General features: G+C 48.0%; 1 protein-coding gene across 12 annotated transcripts in view; it reads left to right on the top strand.

The window, feature by feature from the left end:
- Positions 1 to 24,184, top strand: part of PUM1 (pumilio RNA binding family member 1) — a 119,347-nt gene that overhangs the window by 25,576 nt on the left and 69,587 nt on the right. For all 12 annotated transcript variants that reach the window (XM_039329161.1, XM_039329164.1, XM_039329165.1 and 9 more), the window contains one exon: positions 14,080 to 14,148. In XM_039329161.1, the coding sequence (XP_039185095.1) occupies positions 14,080 to 14,148 (69 nt within the window). The remainder of the gene's footprint in view (positions 1 to 14,079; positions 14,149 to 24,184) is intronic.

Here is a 24,184-nt window from a genome sequence, read left to right as displayed (position 1 = left end):
CCAAGGGTTTTCACAAAGGGTTTGGCAGTCTTGGCGGCTCACCTCAGGCTGATACCAGTGCGGGTGCAGTGCTATCTAGACGACATTCTGGTCCAGTCCAGTTCCTTTCAGTTGGCCCAGTCAGATCTACAGATCACGATACACACTCTTCAGACGCACGGGTTTTCAGTGAACTTCAAAAAGAGCCACAACATTCCCACAAAACGACTTCTTCACCTTGGGGCAGTCAAGACTCGGATCTGTGCAAGGTTTATCTTTCCCGGGAGCATCGGGTCAGCATCCAAAAGCTGGTACATCAGATTCGGAGGGACAAAACAGTACCTCTGGTACAGTTGTCCAAACTCCTGGGAAAGATGGTATCTTGCATGGGCATCGTTCCATGGGCCAGACTCCATTCAAGACTCCTACAATGGTTCCTCCTTCCCTTCCAGAAACAGAATCTGAGTGCATCCAACAGGAGGGTCAGGGTTCCCCACCACATCTTGCTATCACTCCTATGGTGGACCACATCCGCGATGACCAGGGGGACCATTTTCAAGGAGCCTCTCAGGATCACCCTAACCACAGATGCCAGTCTATTCGGTTGGGGTGCCCATCTTCAAACTCATCTGGCCCAGGGGCAGTGGTCCCGATCGGACCTAGCCCACAATATAAATTGGCTTGAACTCAGGGCCGTACACCTAGCACTACTACAGTTCTCCTCTCTGGTGAAGGGACAACATGTCCTCATCCTGACGGACAACGTGGCAGCCAAAGCCCACATCAATAAACATCGGCTAGGCGAATATCGGAGTTGGCCGCACTTTCAGTTAGGGACGACTTATGTACCTTTTTCGAGGATAGGGTGGTCCTCAGACTGGATCCTTCCTTTGTTCCAAAACTAAATACCTCGTTTCACAGGTCCCAGGAACTAGTTCTTCCCAACTTTTGTCCGAATCTCTCACATAGACTGGAACAGCAGTGGCATAAATTGGATGTGTGCAGGGCCCTGCGCCACTATGTTAAGCGAACCTCGGCCTTTCGCAAGTTGGAGGCCCTGTTCGTGTCCTTTCAACCCTCTGCCATGGGCCGGAAGGTCTCATCTTCTACCATAGGTAGGTGGATAAGGGCTTGCATTGCACGGGCTTATATTTCCCAATCACTTCCAGTTCCCACGCACATTACTGCTCACTCAACCCGCAGCACAGCTGCGTCTGCTGCTTGGTCCAAGCAGGCATCGGTTGAGGAGATTTCTAGGGCTGTGACGTGGTCATCCCCTTCCGCATTTGTTAGGCATTATAAGATAGACAGTTTTGCAGCGGCGGATGCTGTGTTTGGCAGGCGAGTCCTGCAACAAGTTGTTTCTTCTCAGGGGACACTAGCCTAGACTTCCCCACCCGTGGGGACATGAGCGGCTTTGGTATGTCCAATCCAGTGGATTCTACATTCATCATGCTGGAGAAGGGGCGTTGTCTTACCTGAACACCTTTTCTCAGCATGATGATGTAGAATCCACACCCTCCCGTCTTGGTAGTCTAGGCAGGTGTTGCAAAAAAATTGGAGCCATTGTGCTGAACTTCGTCTGTGATGCTTCGCCTCGTCAAAACTGGGAGGACACACCCAGAGGGAGGCGTGGCCAAAGTTCTGACCTAGTCTCTTTCTGAGCAGAAGGGGCTGAAACTACCCATTCAGTGAATTCTACATCATCATGCTGAGAAAAGGCGTTCAGGTAAGACAACGCCCCTTCCCTCTGAAGCTGTTTTTTATCCCAGAAGGACACTGCAGCTGTCTTTCTGTAGAAGTGTGGAATTGTTTGAAGCTGATTTGGGCGTTATCACTCAGTAATATGAGTGAAATGTTAGGACTGTAATCCCTAAAATTGGGATACTATCACTAGCCGTATTCAGGGATAGAGCATACAGCTAATCCTCGGGTTATTACTGTAATGGAGCTTGCCCATTACTGTGGTAAATTGTGACAGTTGTAAGTCAGATTTTATGACTTTTCGTGTGGCTGTTAAGTGCAGTTGGGCATCATGTTTCAGGCAAAAACTCTGTCCAACTATGCAGCTACAGAGCCCTCAGCGTTCCTCCACAGAGTTTTCTGACTACAAGGGGAGTGTCAGTAAAGAGATTCCCTCATCTTCTCCAGCGTGGTTTCCCTGGTCAGTCTCCTCGCACGTGGGCAACAGCCATTTGGTGCAGAGTCATCATAAGTGTCCCACCTCACACGTGGTTGGCCGCCATTTTGTGTGACCCTATCCTGCTTATTGGTGCCCTGTTACTTCTGCAATTTGGATCCAGGCACATCCACTTGACCTTGCCCTTAGGCAAATCCACTTGATATTGCCTCTGGCAATACACTGTTGCACCTGGGAATTTTCTTTGGACTGTTTCTCCTAAGAGCCTTATCTTACAACTGCTGCTTCACCCATTGCTGGCCTCCTACTATACTGTGATTCACAGTTACCCCCTCAGGAGCTTATACTGGGTTTAACAGTGTTGTATCATTTCTTTACTTCAGGCCCTAGCTCCCTTGCCAGGAGCCCATACTGGTTTTACCAGTTCCAGCAGTCATCACTTTGGGCCTCAGCTCCTATTCTTATTGAGGCCTATTCTCAGACTTGTGCTGAAGAGCCTCCAACGTGATGGCAGAAGACAAACAGCCCCAGATTGTCTTGGCACCCACCAGCCCCCCAAGTATAAGGAGGTGCAAATCTTCAAAATTGGAGGCAGCAGGGAAGCTGAAGGCAAAAGCAAAGGCTCTATCTGGCAAGGCTCCGTCCAAGGCTGCAGAAAAGGAGGCTGCCAGGAGACATCAGGCCTTAGAGAGGCAAATTTTTAAAGCCCAAAAAATGTCTCCAAAAGAGAATAATCCTACTGCTACCTCCGAGAGTTCTCTATTCGGGCCTCAAATAACAACTTCAGCTCAAGTCCACAGGCCTTTGTCCCTGGACACTATGTCCCAACAGAGGTCCATCAGCCCCATGGTCCCAAATCCAAATCCAAACTGGGTGGCCCCCCCACCTGATCCTCAACCAGGACCCTCAGCCACATTCACTCCCTCTGCTGCTGGTCTCCGTCCTGGGGATATGGCAGACGCATTAAAAGCAGATGACAGAAAGTCTGAGTTTTCTTTACGCAGAGTATACCAGGCTTCCAGCTGGGCAGTGAAGGCCTCCACGTCAGCTTCCTTTTTTTCAAGGTCTTCCATCATTTGGCTTCGAGAGCTTCAGGCCATGATTCTGCAAGATCAGGTGCGCGCCCATCAGACATTGAGTAAGTTGTTGGCGACTGAATACACGGCCGATGTCACGCTACATACTGCCAGATTTTCGGCCAGGGCAATCACCACTAATGTTTCTACTTGACGATTGCTGTGGCTGAAACAATGGCGGGCGGATTTAAAATCCAAATGGCGCTTGGCCACTACTTATTCTGGTGGTCAATTGTTCGGAGAAGCTCTTGATCCTTATTTGGTGAAAAACAAGGATAAGAAGAAGGTGTTAGCCCACCAAGCCAGGTGGGCGGACCATAAATCTACTCCATTTTATCACAAACAGACTTTTAGCAACACTCCCAGCTCGGATTGGTCCCAGCCAACACGTTTCTTCCCTCCCAGAAAGAGACCGTCAATCGGACCACTTTGGTCCCAAACCCAGGCAACAACCTCATTCTAAAAGGGCCTTTCGAGGCATGGGGGGGCGTCCCTTCAGGAGAAACAGGTGACTCCAGGGAGGGACCCCCCATAGGTGGCAGGCTTTCCCTGTTTTCCCACAGTTGGGAAAGCATTACCACTGACGTTTGGGTTCTGTCCACAGTAGCAAGTGGCCTGGCTCTGGAATTTCTCTCCAGGCCGGCAGATCAGTTCATTCAGTGTCCAACTCCCTCAAACCCATCCAAAAGGATCTTTATAAAGGAGGCCATTTCTCATCTTATAGACATAAAGGCCGTGGAACCAGTCCTGTCCGATCATAGGGGACAAAGTTTTTATTCAATACTTTTTGTAGTACTGAAGGCCTCAGGAGGATGGAGGGCCATTCTCGATCTGAAAAGGTTGAATTCTTACCTGGTATACAGAAAATTCAAGATGCAAACTTTGCAGTTCATTTTGGCCAGTATAAGGAGGAACGACCTCCTAACGTTGATCAACCTCACGGAGGTGTACCTGCACATTCCAATTCTTCCACAACATCACAGATTTCTCAGATTCTGTTACAGATCCTGTCACTATCAATACAGAGCACTTCCCTTCGGCCTGTCATCCGCTCCGAGGGCATTCACAAAAATCCTGTTGGTTGTAGCCGCTCACCTGCGCATGGTCCCCATTCGGATTCAGTGCTACTTGGACGACATCCTTATTCAATTGGTGTCAGTTCAGGCAGAGGTCAGACATAGCCCTGACCATCGAGGTGCTCCAGAACCACGGGTTTTCAGTGAATTTCCTCAAGAGCCAGTTGGTTCCATCCACGCAGCTTCTGCATCTGGGAGCAGTGATAGATACAACACGATGCATAGTCTACCTGTCACCGGACCACCAGGTCAGTCTCCAAGCCCTGGTACATCAGGTACAACATGCCAGGGTTGTCCCTCTCATTACTCTCTCCCAACTCTTAGGCAAGATGATCTCTTGCATTTCCATAGTACCTTGGGCCAGACTACATTCAAGGACCCTGCAGTGGTTCCTCCTTCCCTTTCAAAAGCAAAAGCTTACCTCCTCCAACAGGCCAGTGAGTGTGACACTTCCAGTATCAAAATCACTCCGATGGTAGACGTCTCAGGCTGTAGCCAGGGGCTCCAGATTCAAGGAACTGTCACGGATTTTTCTCACTACCGATGCCAGTCTTTTTGGCTGGGGAGCTCCCCTCCAGTCCCAGATGGCTCAGGGTCGCTGGTCCAGGGGGGACTTGGAGCACAATATAAACTGGCTGGAGCTCAGAGCCATATACCTGGCATTGCGTCATTTCAGTCTCAGGTTGAGGGGTCGGCATGTTCTTGTCCTCACGGACAACATAGCGGCCAAAGCTCACGTAAACCGTCAGGGGGGCACCCGGTCTGGGTCGCTGATGACGGAGGCCAGACTGCTATGTTCATGGGCAGAGCGCAATCTCTTCTCTATCAAGGTGGATCACATTTCGGGGGCAATAAACGAACAGGCGGATGCCCTCAGCAAGGCAATGGTAGGCCATTCCAAGTGACGTCTGGACCCAGCGCTATTTGTGGAGATAACGAGCAGGTTCGGTTGACCAGCTCTGGATCTATTCGCTTCAGCAGCGAATTCACAACTACCAAGATTCTTCTCCCGTTGTCCATCACCGGGGATGGAGGGAGTGGACGCCCTGCGCATTCCGTGGCCCCAGGCCCTACTGTACGCTTTTCCACCTCTGCCTTTCTTGCCCGTGGTTATCTGCAAGATCCTGCGGGAGAGGGCAGAGGTCATTTTCATAGCTCTGCATTGGCCGAGGCGCCCATGATTTGCCGACCTCGTGAGTCTGTCTGTCTTGACGCCATGGAGGATACCTCCGGAGTGCATAGTGCTCAATCAGGGAACGCTTCAACACCCCGAGCCTCAATGGCTCCAGCTAACCGTATGGCACTTGAGCGATGACGTCTGATGCAGGAAGCTTACCCTACAAGAGTTATCGATATGATCCAGGCTTCAAGACGTCCATCGACAAATAGAATTTATGACTCCACTTGGAGGGACTTCTTTACTTGGGCTTCCAAATGTCATATTGATATGTCATCCCTCACAGTGCCACGGATTCTGGAGTATCTATTGGACGGGATCGACATGGGTCTCTCCCCAAGCACCATCAAGAGGCAGGTTGTGGCCCTCGTCACACTGCTATCATGTAAAGACTCTTCCTCTCTAGCTCATCACCCAATGATCCGTTCCTTTATAAAAGGGGTAATCAACACTAATTCTCCCAGTATTCATAGGTATCCCTTCTGGGATCTTTCGTATGTGCTTCAAGCCCTTATCGGGTCGGCGTTTGAGTCCCTTAAGACTTGTGACCTGAGTCTTTTGTCCATGAAGGTAGCCTTTCTGGTAGCTGTGACTTCCGCCAGATGCATATCCGAACTGGCAGCACTCTCTGTCAGGGAAGATCTATGCGTTTTTAGTTCGGATTGTGTGACCCTCCGGCTAGGTCCAACATTCATCCCTAAGGTGAACACCTTGTTTCATCGTTCCCAGGAGGTTGTGTTGACGAGTTTCTGTCCTCGGCCGTCTCATGATCTGGAACGCAAGTGGCACATCTTAGATGTGCGCAGAGCGTTACGCATTTATATTAGAAGGACCGCTGCCTTTTGTAAGTCGAAGGCGCTTTTCATTTCCTTCCATCCTTCTTCTATTGGGATGAAAAGTCTCGTTGTCACCATTGGCAGGTGGATCAAGGCCTGTATTGCCAAGGCATACCATTCTCAGTCCTTGCCCATTCCTTCACGTATCACTGCTCATTCCACCTGTAGTGCTGCAACTTCTGCGGCCTGGGCCACTCAAGCGCTTATCAGGGAGATCTGTAGAGCGACAACCTGGTCGTTGCCCTCCCTGTTTATACGTCACTACAAGATCGATAAGTTTGCGTCTGCTGACGCTTCTTTTGGCCGTAGGGTGTTGCAATGGGTTGTGTCGCCTGCAGAATCACATGCCCTGACTGTTCCCCCCCCCTTAGGGACAGATGGCTAATGAGGCAGCGGGTGCAGCCAGAGTCTATTAAGGCTTTCACCTTCACAGCTTCGGGCATGGGGGGGATTAATATAGTCACTGTTTTGAAGATGGGTGTGATGCATCCACTTACCAGGGGTTCGCCCTCCGAGCTGTCATCTGAGGCATCCACAGTCCCTGTGGTGTAGGCTGGAGTTCTTTCCCCTTGGTGAGCAGAGGTGGGGGTTTCTGCAATTTCCATCATTCTCATGGCTGTTTCTTTTGGCTTAGCTGAATACTTTCCGGGTTTGTTGATTGGGGGTCTGTCTGGGTTGTGCTGGGGGGCCCTTGAGCGGCATTCTACAGCTCGATGCCCTTCTCTTCCGCACTTGAAACACCCCATTTGCTTCTTGGCTGTATCCGATGATTTCCCCGGTTGGTGTGTCAGCTCAGGCGGGGGGCGGCTCCATTGTTTTCTTCGGCGGTGCCTCTTCAATATGTCGATCTCTGCTTCCTCTGCCAAGACGTACCATTCCTCAAGTCGATGTGGGTCCCCTCGGGGCAGGCAAGCATCATATAGATCATAGTTTAGTCCGTCTTTGAAATGGCCAAGGAGGATGTCTTCTGGCCAATTCAGTTTGCTGGCAATGGCCCTGAATTCTTGTGTATACTTGGCCACTGGGCGTTTGCCTTGCCTCATCGTTGTTATTCTTTCACGGGCTTTGCGATCAGCCAGGGGGTCTTCAAATCGTCTTCTCAAAGAGGACATGAAACGGTTGAAGTTACTGAGTTCTGGGGCATTGGAGTCATGCAGGTTCACCACCCAATCTGCAGCTGGTCCATCCCGGGCAGATTGCACGATCCGGATGCGGGCTTTGTCGCTGGGGATGTCCTGCCCATATTCCTCCATGTAGCTGAGGACTTGGGTTAGGAAAAACCCCAAGCGTGTTGGCTCCCCTTTGAATTTCACCTCCAATGGCGGATGTCTTGAAATGGATCGGTGCCTCCGGTGTTGGTGGTAGTGTCTTCCGTCCAGATCGCCATCTGTGGTTCGGTAGGGAGTGGGGACTACTGGATCATCAGATGTCCCCGGGGCTGCAGGTTCCACTTCCCCCTCGGTGTCTCTCCCTTTGTGGCTCCAGGAGCTGGGGCGGCCGTAGGGCTCAGGATTCTCCTCTCCTAGGGAGCTGAGAGTTCTCTTCATCAGGTCAATAGCTTTCTCTAGGATCCAGTCTGAGTACGGTACCCAGCTTCCTCCCTCTTCACTTGCGTGCAGGGATTTCTCCATCTCCTGCTTCCATTCTGGTTGCTTGGTCCCCCGTCTCAGGGTCACTTTTCTTGATTCCTTTCCCCACTCGCTTTTCTTTCCAACGCCCCTCGACCAGCGAGGCTTGTGGTCCTGTGTCTCCACCACTTCTTCTCCCGAGGAATCTGACCTCTCAGATCCCAACATCTGGCAAGGTTCCAACTGGGTCAGCGGCTCTCTTTCCAGGGAGTTTTCCCCCTCTCTTTCTCCATTGTCCGACATGGTAAATTTTTTGCAAAATCCCCCGGCAAGGGTCTCCCTTCCAGGTGGATTAATTTTGCAAGTCCTGTCTAATGTAAGGACCACCCCACTTTGCATCTTAAGAAGACAGAACTCTTGGAATAATTCTTCCAACAGGAATCCTTTATTAAGAGAAAATGGTTGCAGGCATGCTAGACAGGACTTGGGGTTCAAGCTCTTCCATTCAAGGTTTTAAGGGGTTCCCCAGTAGTCCCACCCAATCAACCCCTCTTCCAGTGATAGTTTCAAGTATCACAATTCCGCCCCCTTTCTTCTTTCTTCCGTCTGGATGGGGACTTCAGATAACTACATGAAAGGCAACTACCCTCCTTTGGTATGCTAACGCTTCGAGGTTACAATAAACACACATTCAGCATTCCGCTCTTTGAAGTGTAAAGAAGGAAGTGAGGGCCATAAAACCCCTTTGTTCTCCCCCTTCTCTCCCTCTTATGGCAGAATCCAGAGAAGGCAGAATTAGGAGTTTCTATATTTGATAATTTAAAGATGAAATATAATTGGATTCTGACAACAGGCTTAAGATACAGGAGGATCTGGACAGACTTGAACACTGGGCACTATCTAACAAATGAAATTCAATTGTGAAAAAAGTAAGGTTCTACATTTAGGCAAGAAAAACCAAATGTACAGGTATAGTATAGGGGGTACCTTGCTCGGTAGTAGTAATAGTGAGAGGGACCTCGGAGTCCTAGTGGACAATCACTTAAATATGAGCCAGCAGTGTGCTACAGCTGCCAAAAAGGCCAACACAGTACTAGGCTGCATTAACAGAGGAATAAAATCCAGATCATCTGAAATATTAATACACTTTACAATGCCTTGATAAGGCCACACTTGGAATATTGCATCCAGTTTTGGTCACCACGATGTAAAAAAGATGTTGAGACTCTAGAAAGAGTACAGAGAAGAGCAACAAAGGTGCTAAAGCATATAAGGAACGGTTGCTGGAATTGGGGATGTCTAGTTTAACAAAGAGAAGGACAAGGGCGGACATGATAGCAATGTTCCAATATCTCAGGGGCTGCCACAAAGAAGAGGGAGTGAAGCTATTCTCCAAAGCACCTGAAGGCAGTACAAGAAGCAACGGATGGAAACTAATCAAGGAGAGAAGCAACCTAGAACTAAGGAGAAACTTCCTGACAGTTAGAACAATTAACCAGTGGAACAACCTGCCTCCAGAGGCTGTGAATGCTCCAACACTGGAAGTTTTTAAGAAGAGACTGAACAGCCATTTGTCTGAAATGATATAGGATTTCCTGCCTGAGCAGGGGGTTGGATTAGATGACCTCCAAGATCCCAAATTATTATTATTATCATTATTATTATGGATCATCGCACAATCAGCCAGATGATCTACCAATCGAGTCCTTACCCAGGACCTGGGATAGGCAGATGTGGATGTGTGATGGTATTACAGATATCGTCGCAGGATGGAAGCAGTTCCTAGTAAGGCCGCCTTTTGCAATTGACTAATGGCAAATTTGTCAATGCCAATGGTGTTCAAGCGGTGCTCCAGTTGTTTTGGGATTTCACCCAAGGAGCCTATCACCATTGGTACTACCCTTGCTTGCTTTTGCCACAGTCTTTCTATTTCTATTTGTAGGTCTTTGTATTTTGTTATCTTCTCCAGTTCTTTCTCTTCTATTCTGCTGTCTCCATGCACTGCCACATCCACTATCCAGACTTTTTTGTCTTTCTTATCGACAATTGTTAAGTCTGGGGTGTTATGTTGCAGGTGCTTGTCTGTTTGTATTCTGAAGTCCCAGAGCAGTTTAATTTTATCATTTTCTATGACTTTCTCTATTTTATGATCCCACCAGTTTTTGCTTACAGGCAAATGATATTTTTTGCAGATCTTCCAATGCACCATTGTTGCTACTTTGTCATGCCGCTGCTTGTAATCAGTCTGTGCAATCTTCTTGCAACAGCTTACCAGTGGTCCACTGTTTCTTCAGCTTCTTTGCATAGGCGGCACTTACTGTCTGTTGCTGTCTTCTCAATTTTGACTTTATATGCATTTGTCCTTAAGGCTTGGTCTTGTGCAGCCAGAATTAGTCCCTCGGTCTCTTTCTTCAATTTTCCTGCTCTTAGCCATTGCCAGGTTTTATTATTATCTGCTTTCCCAGCTATTTTTTTAATGTATTGGCCATGTAGTGCTTTGTCTTCCCATGCCTCTATTCTGTTCTTCATTTGGTCTTTCTTGTAGGCCAGTTTGGTCTCTCCAGTAGTCAGTAAGCCTTCCTGATATACTAATTTCAGTGCATCTTCATCATTGTTCTTCAGATATTCTTCCAAAGCCATTTTTTCTTCTTCAACCATCTGATGTACTTGTAGCATTCCACGCCCACCTATTTGCCTTGGTAGATAAAGTCTGTCAATGTCACTGCGTGGATGAAGGGCATGATTCATTGTCATTATTTTTCTGGTCTTCCTATCCATTGCTTTTAGTTCTGCTTGAGTCCAGTCCACTATTCCAGCTGTGTACCTAATGACTGGAATTGCCCAGGTGTTGATTGCCTTTATAGTATTTCCTCCATTGAGTTTGGACTTTAAGATCTTCTTCACTCTCTTGATGTATTCACCTCTAATCTTTTTCTTGACTTCAGTGTGCTTGATGTTGTCAGCTTGAAGGATACCCAAGTATTTGTAGTACTCTTCCTCATCCAGACTCTTAATGTTATTTTCGTGGGGCATCTTGATTCCTTCAGTTTTCACTATTTTTCCTTGTTTGATAGTAAGTGTGGCACATTTGTCCAAGCCAAACTCCATTACAATATCTTGGCTATATATACGGACAGTGTTGAGCAGCGATTCTATTTCAGATGGTGTTTTTCCATACAGCTTCAGATCATCCATGTAAAGGAGATGGGATAGTCTGGTAGATGTTTTTGATATTTGATAGCCATGTCCTGAGTTATTCAGTATTGTTGACAGAGGAAACAGTGCAATAACAAATAGTAATGGTGACAATGAATCTCCTTGAAATATTCCTCTCTTGATATTAACCTTTCCCAGTCTTTCACCATTGATCTGCAACTGTGTCTTCCATTGTGCCATCGATCTTTGCACAAATTTTCTGATGTTTCTACTGACTCCTGTTATTTCTAGGCACTTTATTATCCAATCATGTGGCAGAGAGTCAAATGCCTTTTTGTAGTCAATCCATGCCACATTCAGGTTGGTCTTCCTTTTCTTGCAGTTTTCCAAGATCATTTTGTCTATTAGGAGTTGATCTTTTGTTCCTCTGCTATTGGGGCAGTTTCCTTTCTGCTCAGGTGGAAAGAGATTGTTTTCAACTAGATGCTATTGTACTGCATCAGCTACCACACCAGTTAGTAATTTGAAAGTTGTTGGTAAGCAGGTAATTGGCCTGTAGTTGCCTGGTGTTGCCCCTTTTGCTGGATTTTTCATTATTAGGTAGGTTTTCCCAGTTGTTAGCCATTTTTCAATTTTTCCTCCTTGTAGTATATTGTTGAACTGCTTGGTAATGAGTGGGTGTATAACAGATGTTTCAACCAAAACCCACGCAGTTCATCTTCACCTGGTGCTGACCAATTTTTGATTTTCCTTGCTCTTTTTTCTACCATTTTTGTTGTTATTACTAGTTCTTTCATTTCAACTTCTGTTTTATTTGCATCCACCTCTTTTAACCAAGCCGCATCCTTGTTGTATTTCTTTGGGTTATCCCATATCTGCTTCCAGAATTGCACTGTTTCTTCCTTGTCAGGTACTGACTGATTCCTTGCAGTTTCTCCATTGATGGATTGGTAGAAACGTTTCTGATTGGATTGAAATTGGAGGTTCTGCCTATAGTTTGCAATTCGAGCTTCATATCTACTGATTTTCCTGGCTATAGCTGTTATTTGTTGCTTTATTATTTCCAGTGCTTCCTTGATCTTCCTTGTTTCTAAGTGGTATTTCTTGATTAGGTATTCTTTGGTCTTCTTGTTCTTCAGCTTCTTTTCTTTCATCTGTTCTAGCTTGCTTGCATGTGATCTTAACTTGCTGATCTTATTTTCTAGTTTAACCTTCCATTTGTGTGGTGCACTGTTTGTTTGTTTTTCTTTTTTGTTGATTTTACATCCCAGGTATTCTGTTATAACTGCAGCTGTGCTGTACATTAGTTGGTTTGTTTCTTGCAGTGAATTGGTGCTTATACTTGCTATTGCAGTATTTGCATCTTTTAATGCTTGTGCTAGCTGTTTCTTTGGAACAAGCTTCAATGCAGGCAGCCTTATTCTGTTGTTTTTGTGCTGTTCTAGATGCTCAGTTATTCTTTGTTTCAATTCTTTTATTTCTTTAGTTAGAGGGTTTTGTTCTTCCTGAGGAAGTGGTGCCTGGTTTCCAAATGAGAACAGTTGTATATCTCTGCTGGATTCCTTCACTGCCAACTCCCCCTGGTTTGCCTCTATATTCTGAATTACTTCTGGTAAGGCTTTGATTTCTTTGCCCTGGGTAAACCTTTGCAGTTCGTCCAATTCTGTTTCTGTGAATACTTTATTTCGTATTATAAATCTGCGTTGATCTGCTAGTCTCTGTTCTGTTATTTCTGATTCTGGATGTTGTTCTTTCCAGAACTGGTGCATTCGTTTTAGATATCCTCTTCTTGTTGGACTTGATCTGTAGTAACAGATCATTATTTCTTTGTTTTCAATCACTGTGTATCTGCGACGGGTAGACACCTTTTCTTCCAGTAGTTCTGCAGCTGCTGGCCCTGGTTGCTCAGCCAACAGTCCTGAGTCCTGTAACCCATTTTTCACCAGATATCCAGGAACTCCAATATCTAGCGCGGACCTTGTTAACCCGGGCGACGTCCGAGCCGGTATGGCATTCTGAAATTTACGTCTCACCATATTTTTTATGGGAGAGACACTCTTTGTCTGACTCCTCTGATGAGACCTGTCCAGTATGGTTGAACCTCTGGTATAGCTCTCATCTTCCTCAGAGTACACAAGCCCCACAACCACGTCAAGGTAGTGCCTCACTGGGGGATGATGATGATGATTATTATTATTACATTTCAACACAATACTTTATTTATTTGGAGTGCTTCTTTTCCCTAGGAGGAATCAAGGGGAAAAAATCTTTTTATGCTTTTCCCTTCTCTTTTTGCTTCTTGTTTGTGGAATTAACTTAATTTATTTGCTTATTTATAGCAGTAAATACAGTATAAGGAAATTTTGGATGCTTCTACTTTTGAGTTGTTACACAGAATGATGAGGCATAGATTCAGTTACCTTAAACTTTGTCTAGTGCTAAAATTGCTATGGATGTTTTGTCCTGAGTATAAACGATTTTATTAGTCATATGGGCTTTGTATATTTTTATGCATTCTTTCAGTAACACAACAATATTGTGTATCCATTGCTACCAGTAGAGAAGGCAGCTTATAGAGGGAAAGTAAAAGAAAACAATCACGTTGTGTTTCTTTTTGGCTAACATGCAGGAGAGATTTCATTAGATATCATTTCATATAAGAGAAAATTAATACAGTTGATAATTATGGTTTTCTAATTATTAAATGTGATCCAAAGTCTCTTTAGGTGCAGTTATAAGCTTTTATTTCTTTTTATTTTTCAAGAAACTTTTTGGGATTTATGAACTTAAAAGGTATACACATATCATAAATGTGAATGTTTTGTTTAGTTATATTAGTTTCAGTTGCATTTTCTTTTATGTTGGCTAACCATCTCTCTGTTTCCGTAAATTTAAATGATTTGTTTACCTTACGTGATAACCAAACATTTGCTTTTGTTTTTGCAGCTGTAATTTTAAATATACTTCCATGCAAGTTTACATATGGTTATGTTCAAGTTGCTCAAAACTCTGCTTTATATATTCTAGTTTTTCAGTTTCTCTTACTTAAGTTTCTCTTGCCTCTATAATAGGTTCGATCCATGGATGAATTAAATCATGATTTTCAAGCACTTGCTTTGGAAGGAAGGGCGATGGGGGAGGTAAGTAGATGGTTTTATTCTCTTTATCTTCCTCTAGCTAAGCCAGTGCTCTTCCTTGTCTCATATGACAAATTACCTGATTTAGGTTTAAATTTTAGAGATGGAACTAGAGATAAAACTCTTGCACTGTTTATGGGAATATTGTCTTTTGTCCAGATGTTGTATCAGTATTACTTTATTGATTAACCATTAAGCCAAAGCAGAGTATAGAATATAAAACACAGAACAATAATAAGACCATATGTTAAAAACAGAATAAAAAGAAATAAGTGCTGTAAAAGAAAATGCAAATCAAATTTTCATGTCACCCTACAATTTACCTCAAATTAGAACCACATATGCAATTCTTAGCTGTACTGTTTTATTCAAGTAAAAACCATATTATATGTAATTTGGGAGTTCTGACTGCACATGAAATCTATTGTTCTCCAGCAGAATGGGTGTAGAATCCACTGGATGGGTAATTTAAGCCTTCCTGCCCAGCAGACTAAGACAAATCTGTAGCCACACCTCCCTCTGGGTGTGCCTTCCCAGTTTTTGTCTTAGTCTCATGCTCAGCAGACGCAGTTTTGAAGGCTCCTTAGCTAGGATTGATTTAAATTGGATTTAATTAGTTCTCCAGCACTGGAGATGGATAATCCACGCAGTGGGTTGAGACTGTATTCCTGGCCAATCAGATCAGTCAGCCAAAGTTGCCACGCCTGTCCTGGACCATGATTCTTCAGTCTTGACTGATCTGGCCACACAGACAGACGTACAACTTTGGCTCCTGGGCAGGTATAGTTCCTTTCCATTGGGGGAATTTTTTTCTAGTAGCTGAAATTACTTAGTTTAAAAGTTAATTAGAGATAATTTAATTCAATTTAATTGATTACTCTAAAATTTCCTTGCTAAATTGTAAGACTCAGGAAGTCAGATTCCCTACAGGGGAAACCACCCTCACTTAAAAGGGGGAAATCCCTAACTCCCCTCCCTCACCCAAACCCCAACCACCTTCCCACAGCCGGAGCAGCCAGCAGCCGCCTTAAACAAACGGGGAGGCTCGGGCAACCCCTTGCGTTAAAAAAAAAAAAAAAGACAGAAAGGCAAGCAATTAGCGAGGGAAGCGGAGGACTAAGGGGACGCATGCTGGGAGGGAGATTGATTACGGGAAGAGCTGGCGAGCGAAGGAGCAGTTTCTTTCACTCACCAGGCTGCTCAGGGTCTTTTAAACGAGGCGCCATTGTCTGAGCAGCTGGGAGCACGCGCGGCTCTTTGTTACAACTGCACGTGGCACCAGCAGCCTCTTTAGCACAGGGGCAGTAGTCTCCTGCTTCTTTAACACAGGCGCAGTAGTCTCCTGGCAGTGGCGGCCATATTTTGTGCAAGCAGGGGATCCAAGGCTCCCTGAGAAGCCTAGGTCCAGCCGCTGGAGTAAATGAACAGGCAAGCAGTACTAGGGTACTAGAGCATCTATTATTCATTTAGAGACATTCAAATCAGACACATAGCTGCTTTGTTCCAGGACTTGGTGTCTACAATCCAAAGTAAATAAGAACCTTTTATAACTAACTGTGTTTAGTTGCCTTTGGCTCCTTCCGGACTTCGGGTCCCCCATTAGTGGCCCGTACGCTTCTGGATTTAGTGGTGGGTCCCAGGCATCCCCAGTCATGTGCCTGTCCTTACCCACCATAGTCAAGCCGGGTTCCAGGCATTCCCATTAGCGTGCCTGTTCTTATCCGTGCACAGTGACTAACTCTGACAATTTGCAGAGTCTGCTCCTGAGTTCCAGACGCCCCCAGTAGTGCGCCTGTCCTTACTCAAAGTTGGAGCTCTCCTACTACCTGGGTCCCCCCTATCACGGCCCGGCGTTAGTGGAGAATGGAGGAAACAATCATTGCACCTGAGAAGCCCGGCTGGGCTCTAAGGTTAGAGACTGCAGGCCTTGAGTGGGTGGGGGCTCCCATCCTGACAAATTGAGTTTCTCCGAGTTTCCGTGGATCAGCTGAACAGTGGAGAACGGAGTTTCCTCGGAGTGGCCGCCGGGCTGTTTTTCCTTGAGCAGCGTCGTCAGTTGAAGCTCCCTTGACTGCAGCAGCAATCCGGATCGCAGCGGAGGCTGCGCATTGAACCGCAAGTGATCAGCGAACGGGGGGGGGGGGGAAACAGGAATTGCCCTGTTCAGCCGTTCGCTTACTGAATTACAGTTGAATCTCCTTCTTTTTGCCCAAAGATTGGTTTTTAGCTTCTCCGGAGGCTCTGAAGGGCTTGCGGCCGCCATTTTGACTGCATGGTCATAGCGCGGCTGCCATTTTGAGAGGCCCACGAGGCGGAAGCCATTTTATGGAAGCTTATCTGGTTTTCTTGCCACTTTCAAACTTGCCTGAGTGCCTTGGTCTGCGAGTCAGGTCCATACCGGGGGAGGGGGGGCGAAGCAAATAGATTAGTGTGGTGGTGTTTGTGGGTGATTCCCATCCATGGGGCTTTGTCCATATCCAACTGTGTTATTGGTCAGAATCAAGTCCTTAGGACTCAGTAAGTAGAGTGAAGGGACCCTTTTTTTGACCACCTGTTGTTCTGATAGTTAGTGACCTTTAGTCACAAGGCCCGAACAGACAGTATTAGGAAACTGTCTGGCTGTTCTTGCCATTGCTATTGTTCAGAGCGAGGATTGGTTTTCCGTCTCTGACTCCTTGATCTGCGTATGTGGGTCCCCCCCACATCTAGGTATCCCTGACCAGGATTATCTAGACTGCAATGGCAGACAGTTCCTCGCCCCAGGCTACTCAAACCAGTGTCCCCCCCCCCGTGCACACAAAGCGCAGGTCAGACAAATTGGAAGTGGGGGGGAAGAAAAAATTGAAAATCAAACATTTATCAAAAGAAACTTCTAAAACAGCCGAGCGAGAGGTCTCGAGGAGACATTTAGCTTTGGAGAAAGAATTTTCCATGACGCAAGGGCTCAGGTCCAGTGGGACTGAAGTGGTTTCCCCCGTTCCATTGGACATTATCTCTGGTGAGCCTCAATTTGAATCTTTACAGGATGCCCCACGGACGTGGTCCCCTCAGGGGAAAACTGAACAGGTTGGTCCTCCTCGCTCCTCTTCTTCCTCATCACACCAGGCATCAGAGAGCAGGTGTGCTCCAACGGAGGTTGGGGTCAGCTCTAGGGAACAAGCAGAGATGTGGTCCCAAAGCCAATTCCAGGCATTCATGCATCACGCTTCCAAACAATTCATGTCCTCCACTGGGACTAACCAGGGGCAGTCACATCCTCCTCCTCCCCCATCTGCTCCTCCTTCCGAGGTGGAACATGACATGAGGGCCGGTTCTGGCGTCTCAGAAACCTCCTCCCAATTGGGTGAGGAGGGATCAATAGATTTGGAAATAGCTGACACTCACTTGTCCGAGGATGAGGACCCAACACCTGAACAGGTACATATTTCGGGTCTTTTTGATCCCGCCATATTCAGGTCTCTTCTCTTAAAGGCCATCGCCACGGCCAAACTTACCTAGGCTCAGGAGGAGAAACCATCCACCTCCACTAACCAGGAATCCAACCCTTTATTTGCAGAAAAGGTCAAGGAGTAGACTCAAATACCCTGTCCACTAGTTTTCCAAACTACAGTGGAAAAACAGTGGTCATCCTTAGCCACTACTCCTTCCCCAACCAGTTTGGAAAAGAAGCTTTACAATGTCTCTTCTTCCTTTGCTTCCCTCTTAGAAGTTCCAACCGTGGACGCTCCTCTAACTTCTCTGTTCTCCACCATCGCCATTCCAGGGGACATGGCTGAGTTCCTGAAAGCGGAGGACAAAAAGTGTTGAGTTCTCCCTTCGCAGAACTCACCTGTCTTCGGCTTGGGCTATAAGAGCGGCTACCTCATCCTCCTTCTTTGCTCAATCTTCCATAATGTGGCTTCAGGAACTTCAGGCGCTCATTCCGCCAGATCAGGTCAGGGCACACCAGACAATAGGTAAGATTGTAGCAGCATCTGAATACATTGCTGACGCATCCCTCCATTCAGCCAGGTGTTCGGCTAGATCTATTGCTGCCACAGTGGCATCTCGCAGGATGCTCTGGCTGAAGCAATGGCGAACTGACTTAAAGTCAAAGTGGCGCCTATCAACATCCAAATATAGTGGCATGCACCTTTTCGGCCCAGTCCTAAAGCCACATATCATTGAGGGCAAGGATAAGCGCAAGGTGATGGCCCGTCCTTCCAAAAAATCAGATAGACGGCCTCAACAGGATTACCGTAGGCCACCATTCCGTCCCAGTGGAACATGGGAGTGGAGGCAGCCCTTTCGGGCTGGGCAGTCCTGGGATTGGCCCAGAGGCTCACGGTCCTATCCTCCCAGGCAGGATCGGCAATAGGACCACCAAAACAGTGGAGCCAGGGGTCAGCCCTAGACTAGACCCCCGTTCAGGGGTTCGGGGACTCATCCATATAGGCGGTCCAAGTGACGCCAAGGAGGATTGTCCCATAGGGGGTCGACTGGCACTGTTTTACGACATTTGGGAGAACACAACGCCCGATGCCTGGGTCAGAGAAACCATAAAACGGTCTCTCACTAGAATTTCAGTCTTTTCCCCCAGATCGTTTCATACAGTGCCCGGTTTCAAGAATTACGTCAAAAGCCAACTAGTCACCACAGCCATCACCCACTTACTGGACATCAGGGCCATAGAGCCAGTGCCTCAGGATCGGATAGGAGACGGCTTCTATGCCATTCTGTTCGTAGTTCCTAAAGCCTCAGGAGGATGGAGGGCGATACTGGACCTAAAGGGTCTAAATTACTTCCTAACCTACAGGAGGTTCAAAATGCAGACCCTAAAGTCCATTTTGGCCAGCATCAGGAAGGGAGACTTCCTTTCCTCCATCAACCTGATAGAGGCTTATCTCCACATTCCGATCCTACCAGGGCACTGCAGGTTCCTACGGTTCTGTTACAAGCATTGGCATTACCAGTATCGGGCCCTTCCCTTCGGCCTATCTTCAGCCTCAAGGGTATTCACAAAGATCTTGGCCATACTGGCGGCCCATCTAAGGTTAATGCCCATGCGCGTACCGTGCTATCTGGACGACATACTGATACAGTCCAGATCCTTCGAGTCAGCCCAGTCAGACCTGGCAGTCACAATTCAAACACTTCAAGATCACGGGTTTTCCATGAACTACAAAAAGAGCCACATGACTCCCACAAGACGTCTGCTCCACCTGGGAGCATTGATAGATTCAAGCCTATGCAGGGTCTATCTTTCTCAGGAGGACCGGATCAGCATTCGAAAGCTGGTCCACCAGGTCCGGAGAGAGAAGACGGTACCCCTGGTACAACTATCTCAGCTCTTGGGAAAGATGGTCTCTTGCATGGGCATCGTTCCGTGGGCCAGACTCCATTCCAGGAACCTCCAATGGTTCCTCCTTCCCTTCCAGAGGCACAGTACCAGCTCTTCCAGCAAGAGAGTCAGGGTTCCCCACCACACTCTGACGTTGCTCTTATGGTGGACCTCGTCCGCCTTGAACAAGGGCTCCCTTTTCAAGGAACCTCCCAGGATCACCCTGACCACAGACGCCAGTCTGTTCAGTTGGGGGGCACACATTCAGAGCCGCCTGGCCCAGGGTCAGTGGTCCAGGTCAGACCTGGCTCACAACATAAATTGGCTGGAGCTCAGGGCAATCCACCTGGCTCTCCAAAAGTTCTCCTCCCTTGTGTCAGCATGTGTTAATCCTGACAGACAACACTGCAGCCAAGGCTCACGTAAACAAGCAGGGAGGGACCCACTCCTGGGCACTAATGCAGGAAGCCCTATCCTTGGGGCTTTGGGCAGACTCCACTCTGAGTTCCATCAGAGCGGAACACATCTCGGGGGAGGCAAATCAGCAGGCAGAGTCCCTGAACAGGGTCACAGTGGACCACTCGGAGTGGAAACTAGACTCGAACCTGTTCAGGGAAATATCGCACAGGTTTGGACATCCATGTCTAGATCTCTTCGCCTCCCCGGGGAATGCGCAGCTCCCCAGATTCTTCACCAGGTTCCCAGCAAGGGGGGCAGAGGGAACGGACGCCCTCCGGTGCAGGTGGCCGGAGGGCGTACTTTATGCCTTCTCCAGCACTGGAGATGGATAATCCACGCAGTGGGTTGAGACTGTATTCCTGGCCAATCAGATCAGTCAGCCAAAGTTGCCACGCCCCGTCTTGGACCATGATCCTTTAGTCTTGACTGATCTGGCCATGCAGAGACATCTACAACTTTTGGCTCCTGGGCAGGTATAGTTCCTTTCCATTAGGGGGGATTTTTTCTAGTAGCTGAAATTGCTTAGTTTAAAAGTTAATTAGAGATAATTTAATTCAATTTAATTGACCACTCAAAAATTTCCTTGCTAAATTGTAAAACTCAGGAAGTCAGATTCCTACAGGGGAAACCACCCCCACTTAAAAGGGGGAAATCCCTAACTCCCCTCCCTAACCAACCCCAGCCACCTTCCAGCAGCCGGCAGCCGCCTTAAACAAACGGGGAGGCTCGGGCAACCCCTCGCGTTTAAAACAAACAAAAAAAAAAAAGACAGAAAGGCAAGCAATTAGCGAGGGAAGCGGAGGACAAAGGGGACGCATGCTGGGAGGGAGATTGATTAAGGGAAACAGCTGGCGTGCGAAGGAGCAGTCTTTTCACTCCAGGCTGCTCAGGATTTTTTAAACGAGGCGCCATTGTCTGCACAGCTGGAAGCACGCGCAGCTCTTTGTTACAACCGCACGTGGCATAGGCAGCCTTGTTAACACATGCGCAGTAGTTTCCTGGCAGCGGCGGCCATATTTTTTGTCCAAACAGGGGAGTTAAAGTTCCTTAAGAAAGCTAGGTTCAGCCGCTGGAGTGAATTAATAGGCAAGCAGTACTGGGGTACTAAAGCATCTATTATTCATTCAGAGACATTCAAATCAGACACATAGCTACTGGTTCCAGGACTTGGTGTCTTCTACCTAAAGTAAATAAGAACCTTTCATAACTAACTGTGTTTAGTTGCCTTTGGCTCCTTCCAGACTTCGGGTCCCCCATTAGTGGCCCGTATGCCTCTGGATTTAGTGGTGGGTTCCAGGCATCCCCAGTCGCGTGCCTGTCCTTACCCACCATAGTCAAGCCGGGTTCCAGGCATTCCCATTAGCGTGCCTGTTCTTATCCGTGCACAGTGACTAACTCTGACAATTTGGCAGAGTCTGCTCCTGAGTTCCAGACGCCCCCAGTAGTGCGCCTGTCCTTACTCAAAGTTGGAGCTCTCCTACTACCTGGGTCCCCCCTATCGCGGCCCAGCGTTAGTGGAGAATGGAGGAAGCAATCATTCCCTCCACTGGAGCCCCGCCTTCATCCTCTGGAGCACCTGCTTCAGAGGATTCGGAATCCTCTGCAGCCCCTAGAAAGGCTGCAAGGAAGTCATCAAAGAAGGCTGACAAACAGGCAATCAGAAGACACCAAGCCCTAGAAAAAGAGTTCGACAGAGCCCAGAAAAGGGCCAGAATTGAAAATAGGCAGAATGGGGGAATAGGTCCTGATCTACCGCTGGGTCTCCCTTCATCCCCACGGGCCATTTGGTCATTAGGGAGCTCATCACAGTCCCAAACAGAGGGTGGGATAGGCGAATTCTCATCGCTCTCCCGATCCCCCTCCCCACGGAGGTTACAGGAAACCCCGAGGACCATGCTAACCACAGCACCTGCAGGGTCGCAGGCAATGGTCACTCCTCCTGCATTGATGGGGGATCTGCTAGCTACCCTAATAGCACAGGCAGTGGACCGTGCATTTGAGGCCAGGGCTCAAACTTCAAAAGCCAAGTCTCTAGGACTTAGAACGAGGCATCGGGAGGAAACGGAGGACCATCAGGACCTCTCCTCCGTCTCAGACTCGTCGGTCTCTGAGGAAGCTTACCTGGACCAGCCAGGTACGTCACAAGGGATTCAAATGTCTGAGGAGGAGGAGGACACCTCACCTCAAGGGCCGTCCTTCAGCGGCCTGTTTAACCCTTCTCTTTTTGTTACTATTCTGCGCAAGGCTGAGGCCACAGCCCATCTGGGGCATGGGACACCAGCGGAGCCTGTCACAGTTGACACGGAGGCTGAGCCGACGTTCGCCGAAAAGGTAACCACTCAACACCGCATACCATGCCCGACCATGTTCCTAAACACAATAAGGAAACAGTGGGCAGCGCCAACCTCCCTACCGCTTCCTAGCAATGCGGAGAGGAAGCTATTTAACGTAGCAAGGGAGCTAGAGGGAACATTGGAGGTGCCGGTGGTGGACGAACCCATAGGTCCCCTGATATCGGACACGGCCATATCAGGAGATTTTGCTGAGGCTCTTAAAGCCGAGGACCGAAAGAGTGAGTCCAACTACAGGAGAACGCACCAGGCAATAGCTTGGGCTACCAGGGCGTCTACCTCCGCGTCCTTTTTCACCAGAGCCACACTTTGTTGGCTCCGTGAGCTACAGGGCCGGGTTCCCATGGAAGATATACGCACTCATCAGGAACTCAGCAAAATGGTAGCGGCCACGGAATATGCGTCGGACGCAACACTTTTAGCGACCAAGTTTTCAGCCAAGGCAATGGCGGCAAACAACACGAGCAGGCGCATCCTCTGGCTAAAGAACTGGCAGGCGGATACCAAATCCAAGTGGAAATTGGCTTCGGCTCCGTACCAAGGGGCAAAGCTGTTTGGTGAGGCACTAACGCCATACCTGACAGAGAACAAGGACAAGCGCAAGGTCCTTAAACACATGCTTAAAAGGCAGGACAAGAGACCCGGCTCCTGGGGAAGGAAACAATCCTTTCGTACGGAAGCCAGGGTCAACTACTTTCAAAATTCCCAACCCTTCCAAGCTAGACAGGATAGGGAAAGACAGGGGGACAGACAGAACACAAGACATAGGCAAACACAGGGAAGACGGCCCTTTCGGGGGAACAACCGCCCCTTCCGCCGTACCAGATGACTCCCGCCCAGACCTTCCCATAGGGGGCAGACTAGCAGGGTTTGCTCCCCAGTGGGAAGAGACCACCACGGACGTATGGGTCAGGAACACCATACGTCATGGTCTATCTCTAGAATTTCTCTCAAAGCCCCCGAACCGCTTCCGCCCGTGCCCCTGTCCCACAAACCCAACAAAGAGAAGGCTCATGAACGAGGCCGTTCAGCACCTTCTAAACATACGGGCCGTAGAGCCGGTGCCTATGAACCAGAGAGACCAGGGGTTTTATTCTATCCTCTTCGTGGTCCCAAAACCCTCGGGGGGTTGGAGAGCCGTTTTGGATTTGAAAAGGCTAAATTTCTACATAAAATACCGCAAATTCAAAATGCAGACACTACGCTCCATCCTTGGAAGCGTAAGGAAAGGGGATTTTCTGGCATCGATCGACCTCACGGAGGCATACTTGCACATCCCTATCTCTCTGGCTCACCGCCGCTTTCTACGGTTTGCCTACAGGGGGCACCATTTTCAATACAGGGCACTTCCATTCGGCCTGTCATCAGCGCCCAGGGTGTTCACCAAGATTCTGGCGGTTCTGGCAGCACAACTAAGAAACGTACCAGTCAGAGTCCAGTGCTACCTGGACGATATTCTAATCCAGTCATCGTCCGCCCAGCAGTCTCGGGTGGACCTAAAGTTAGTGATAAAAATGCTGCAGGACCACGGCTTCTCGGTGAACTTTCCAAAGAGCCATCTAACCCCAACTACGAGAATACTCCACCTGGGAGCGGTCATAGACACAAAGGAATGCAAGGTGTACCTATCACAGGAACGCCTCAGCAGCATAAAGAAAGCCGTAAAACAGGTAAGCCGCGGTCAGTCAGTGACGCTGGTCTGCTTCTCCCAGCTGCTAGGGAAGATGATATCGACCACAGCAATAGTTCCTTGGGCAAGGCTGCACTCAAGAGAACTGCAATGGTTCATGATCCCGTTTCAGAGACAACAAATCAGTGCATCCCGGAAGAGGGTAGGCATACCTCTGAGAGTACGACACTCCCTCAGGTGGTGGCTATCTCCAGCTCTCCTCAGGGGGTCCCCCTTCAG

This window comes from Crotalus tigris, unplaced genomic scaffold (genome assembly GCF_016545835.1).
Source record: "Crotalus tigris isolate CLP2741 ecotype Arizona unplaced genomic scaffold, ASM1654583v1 scf7180000024388.1695876, whole genome shotgun sequence".
NCBI lineage: Eukaryota > Metazoa > Chordata > Lepidosauria > Squamata > Viperidae > Crotalus > Crotalus tigris.
This window is presented reverse-complemented; position numbering and strand designations above follow the sequence as displayed.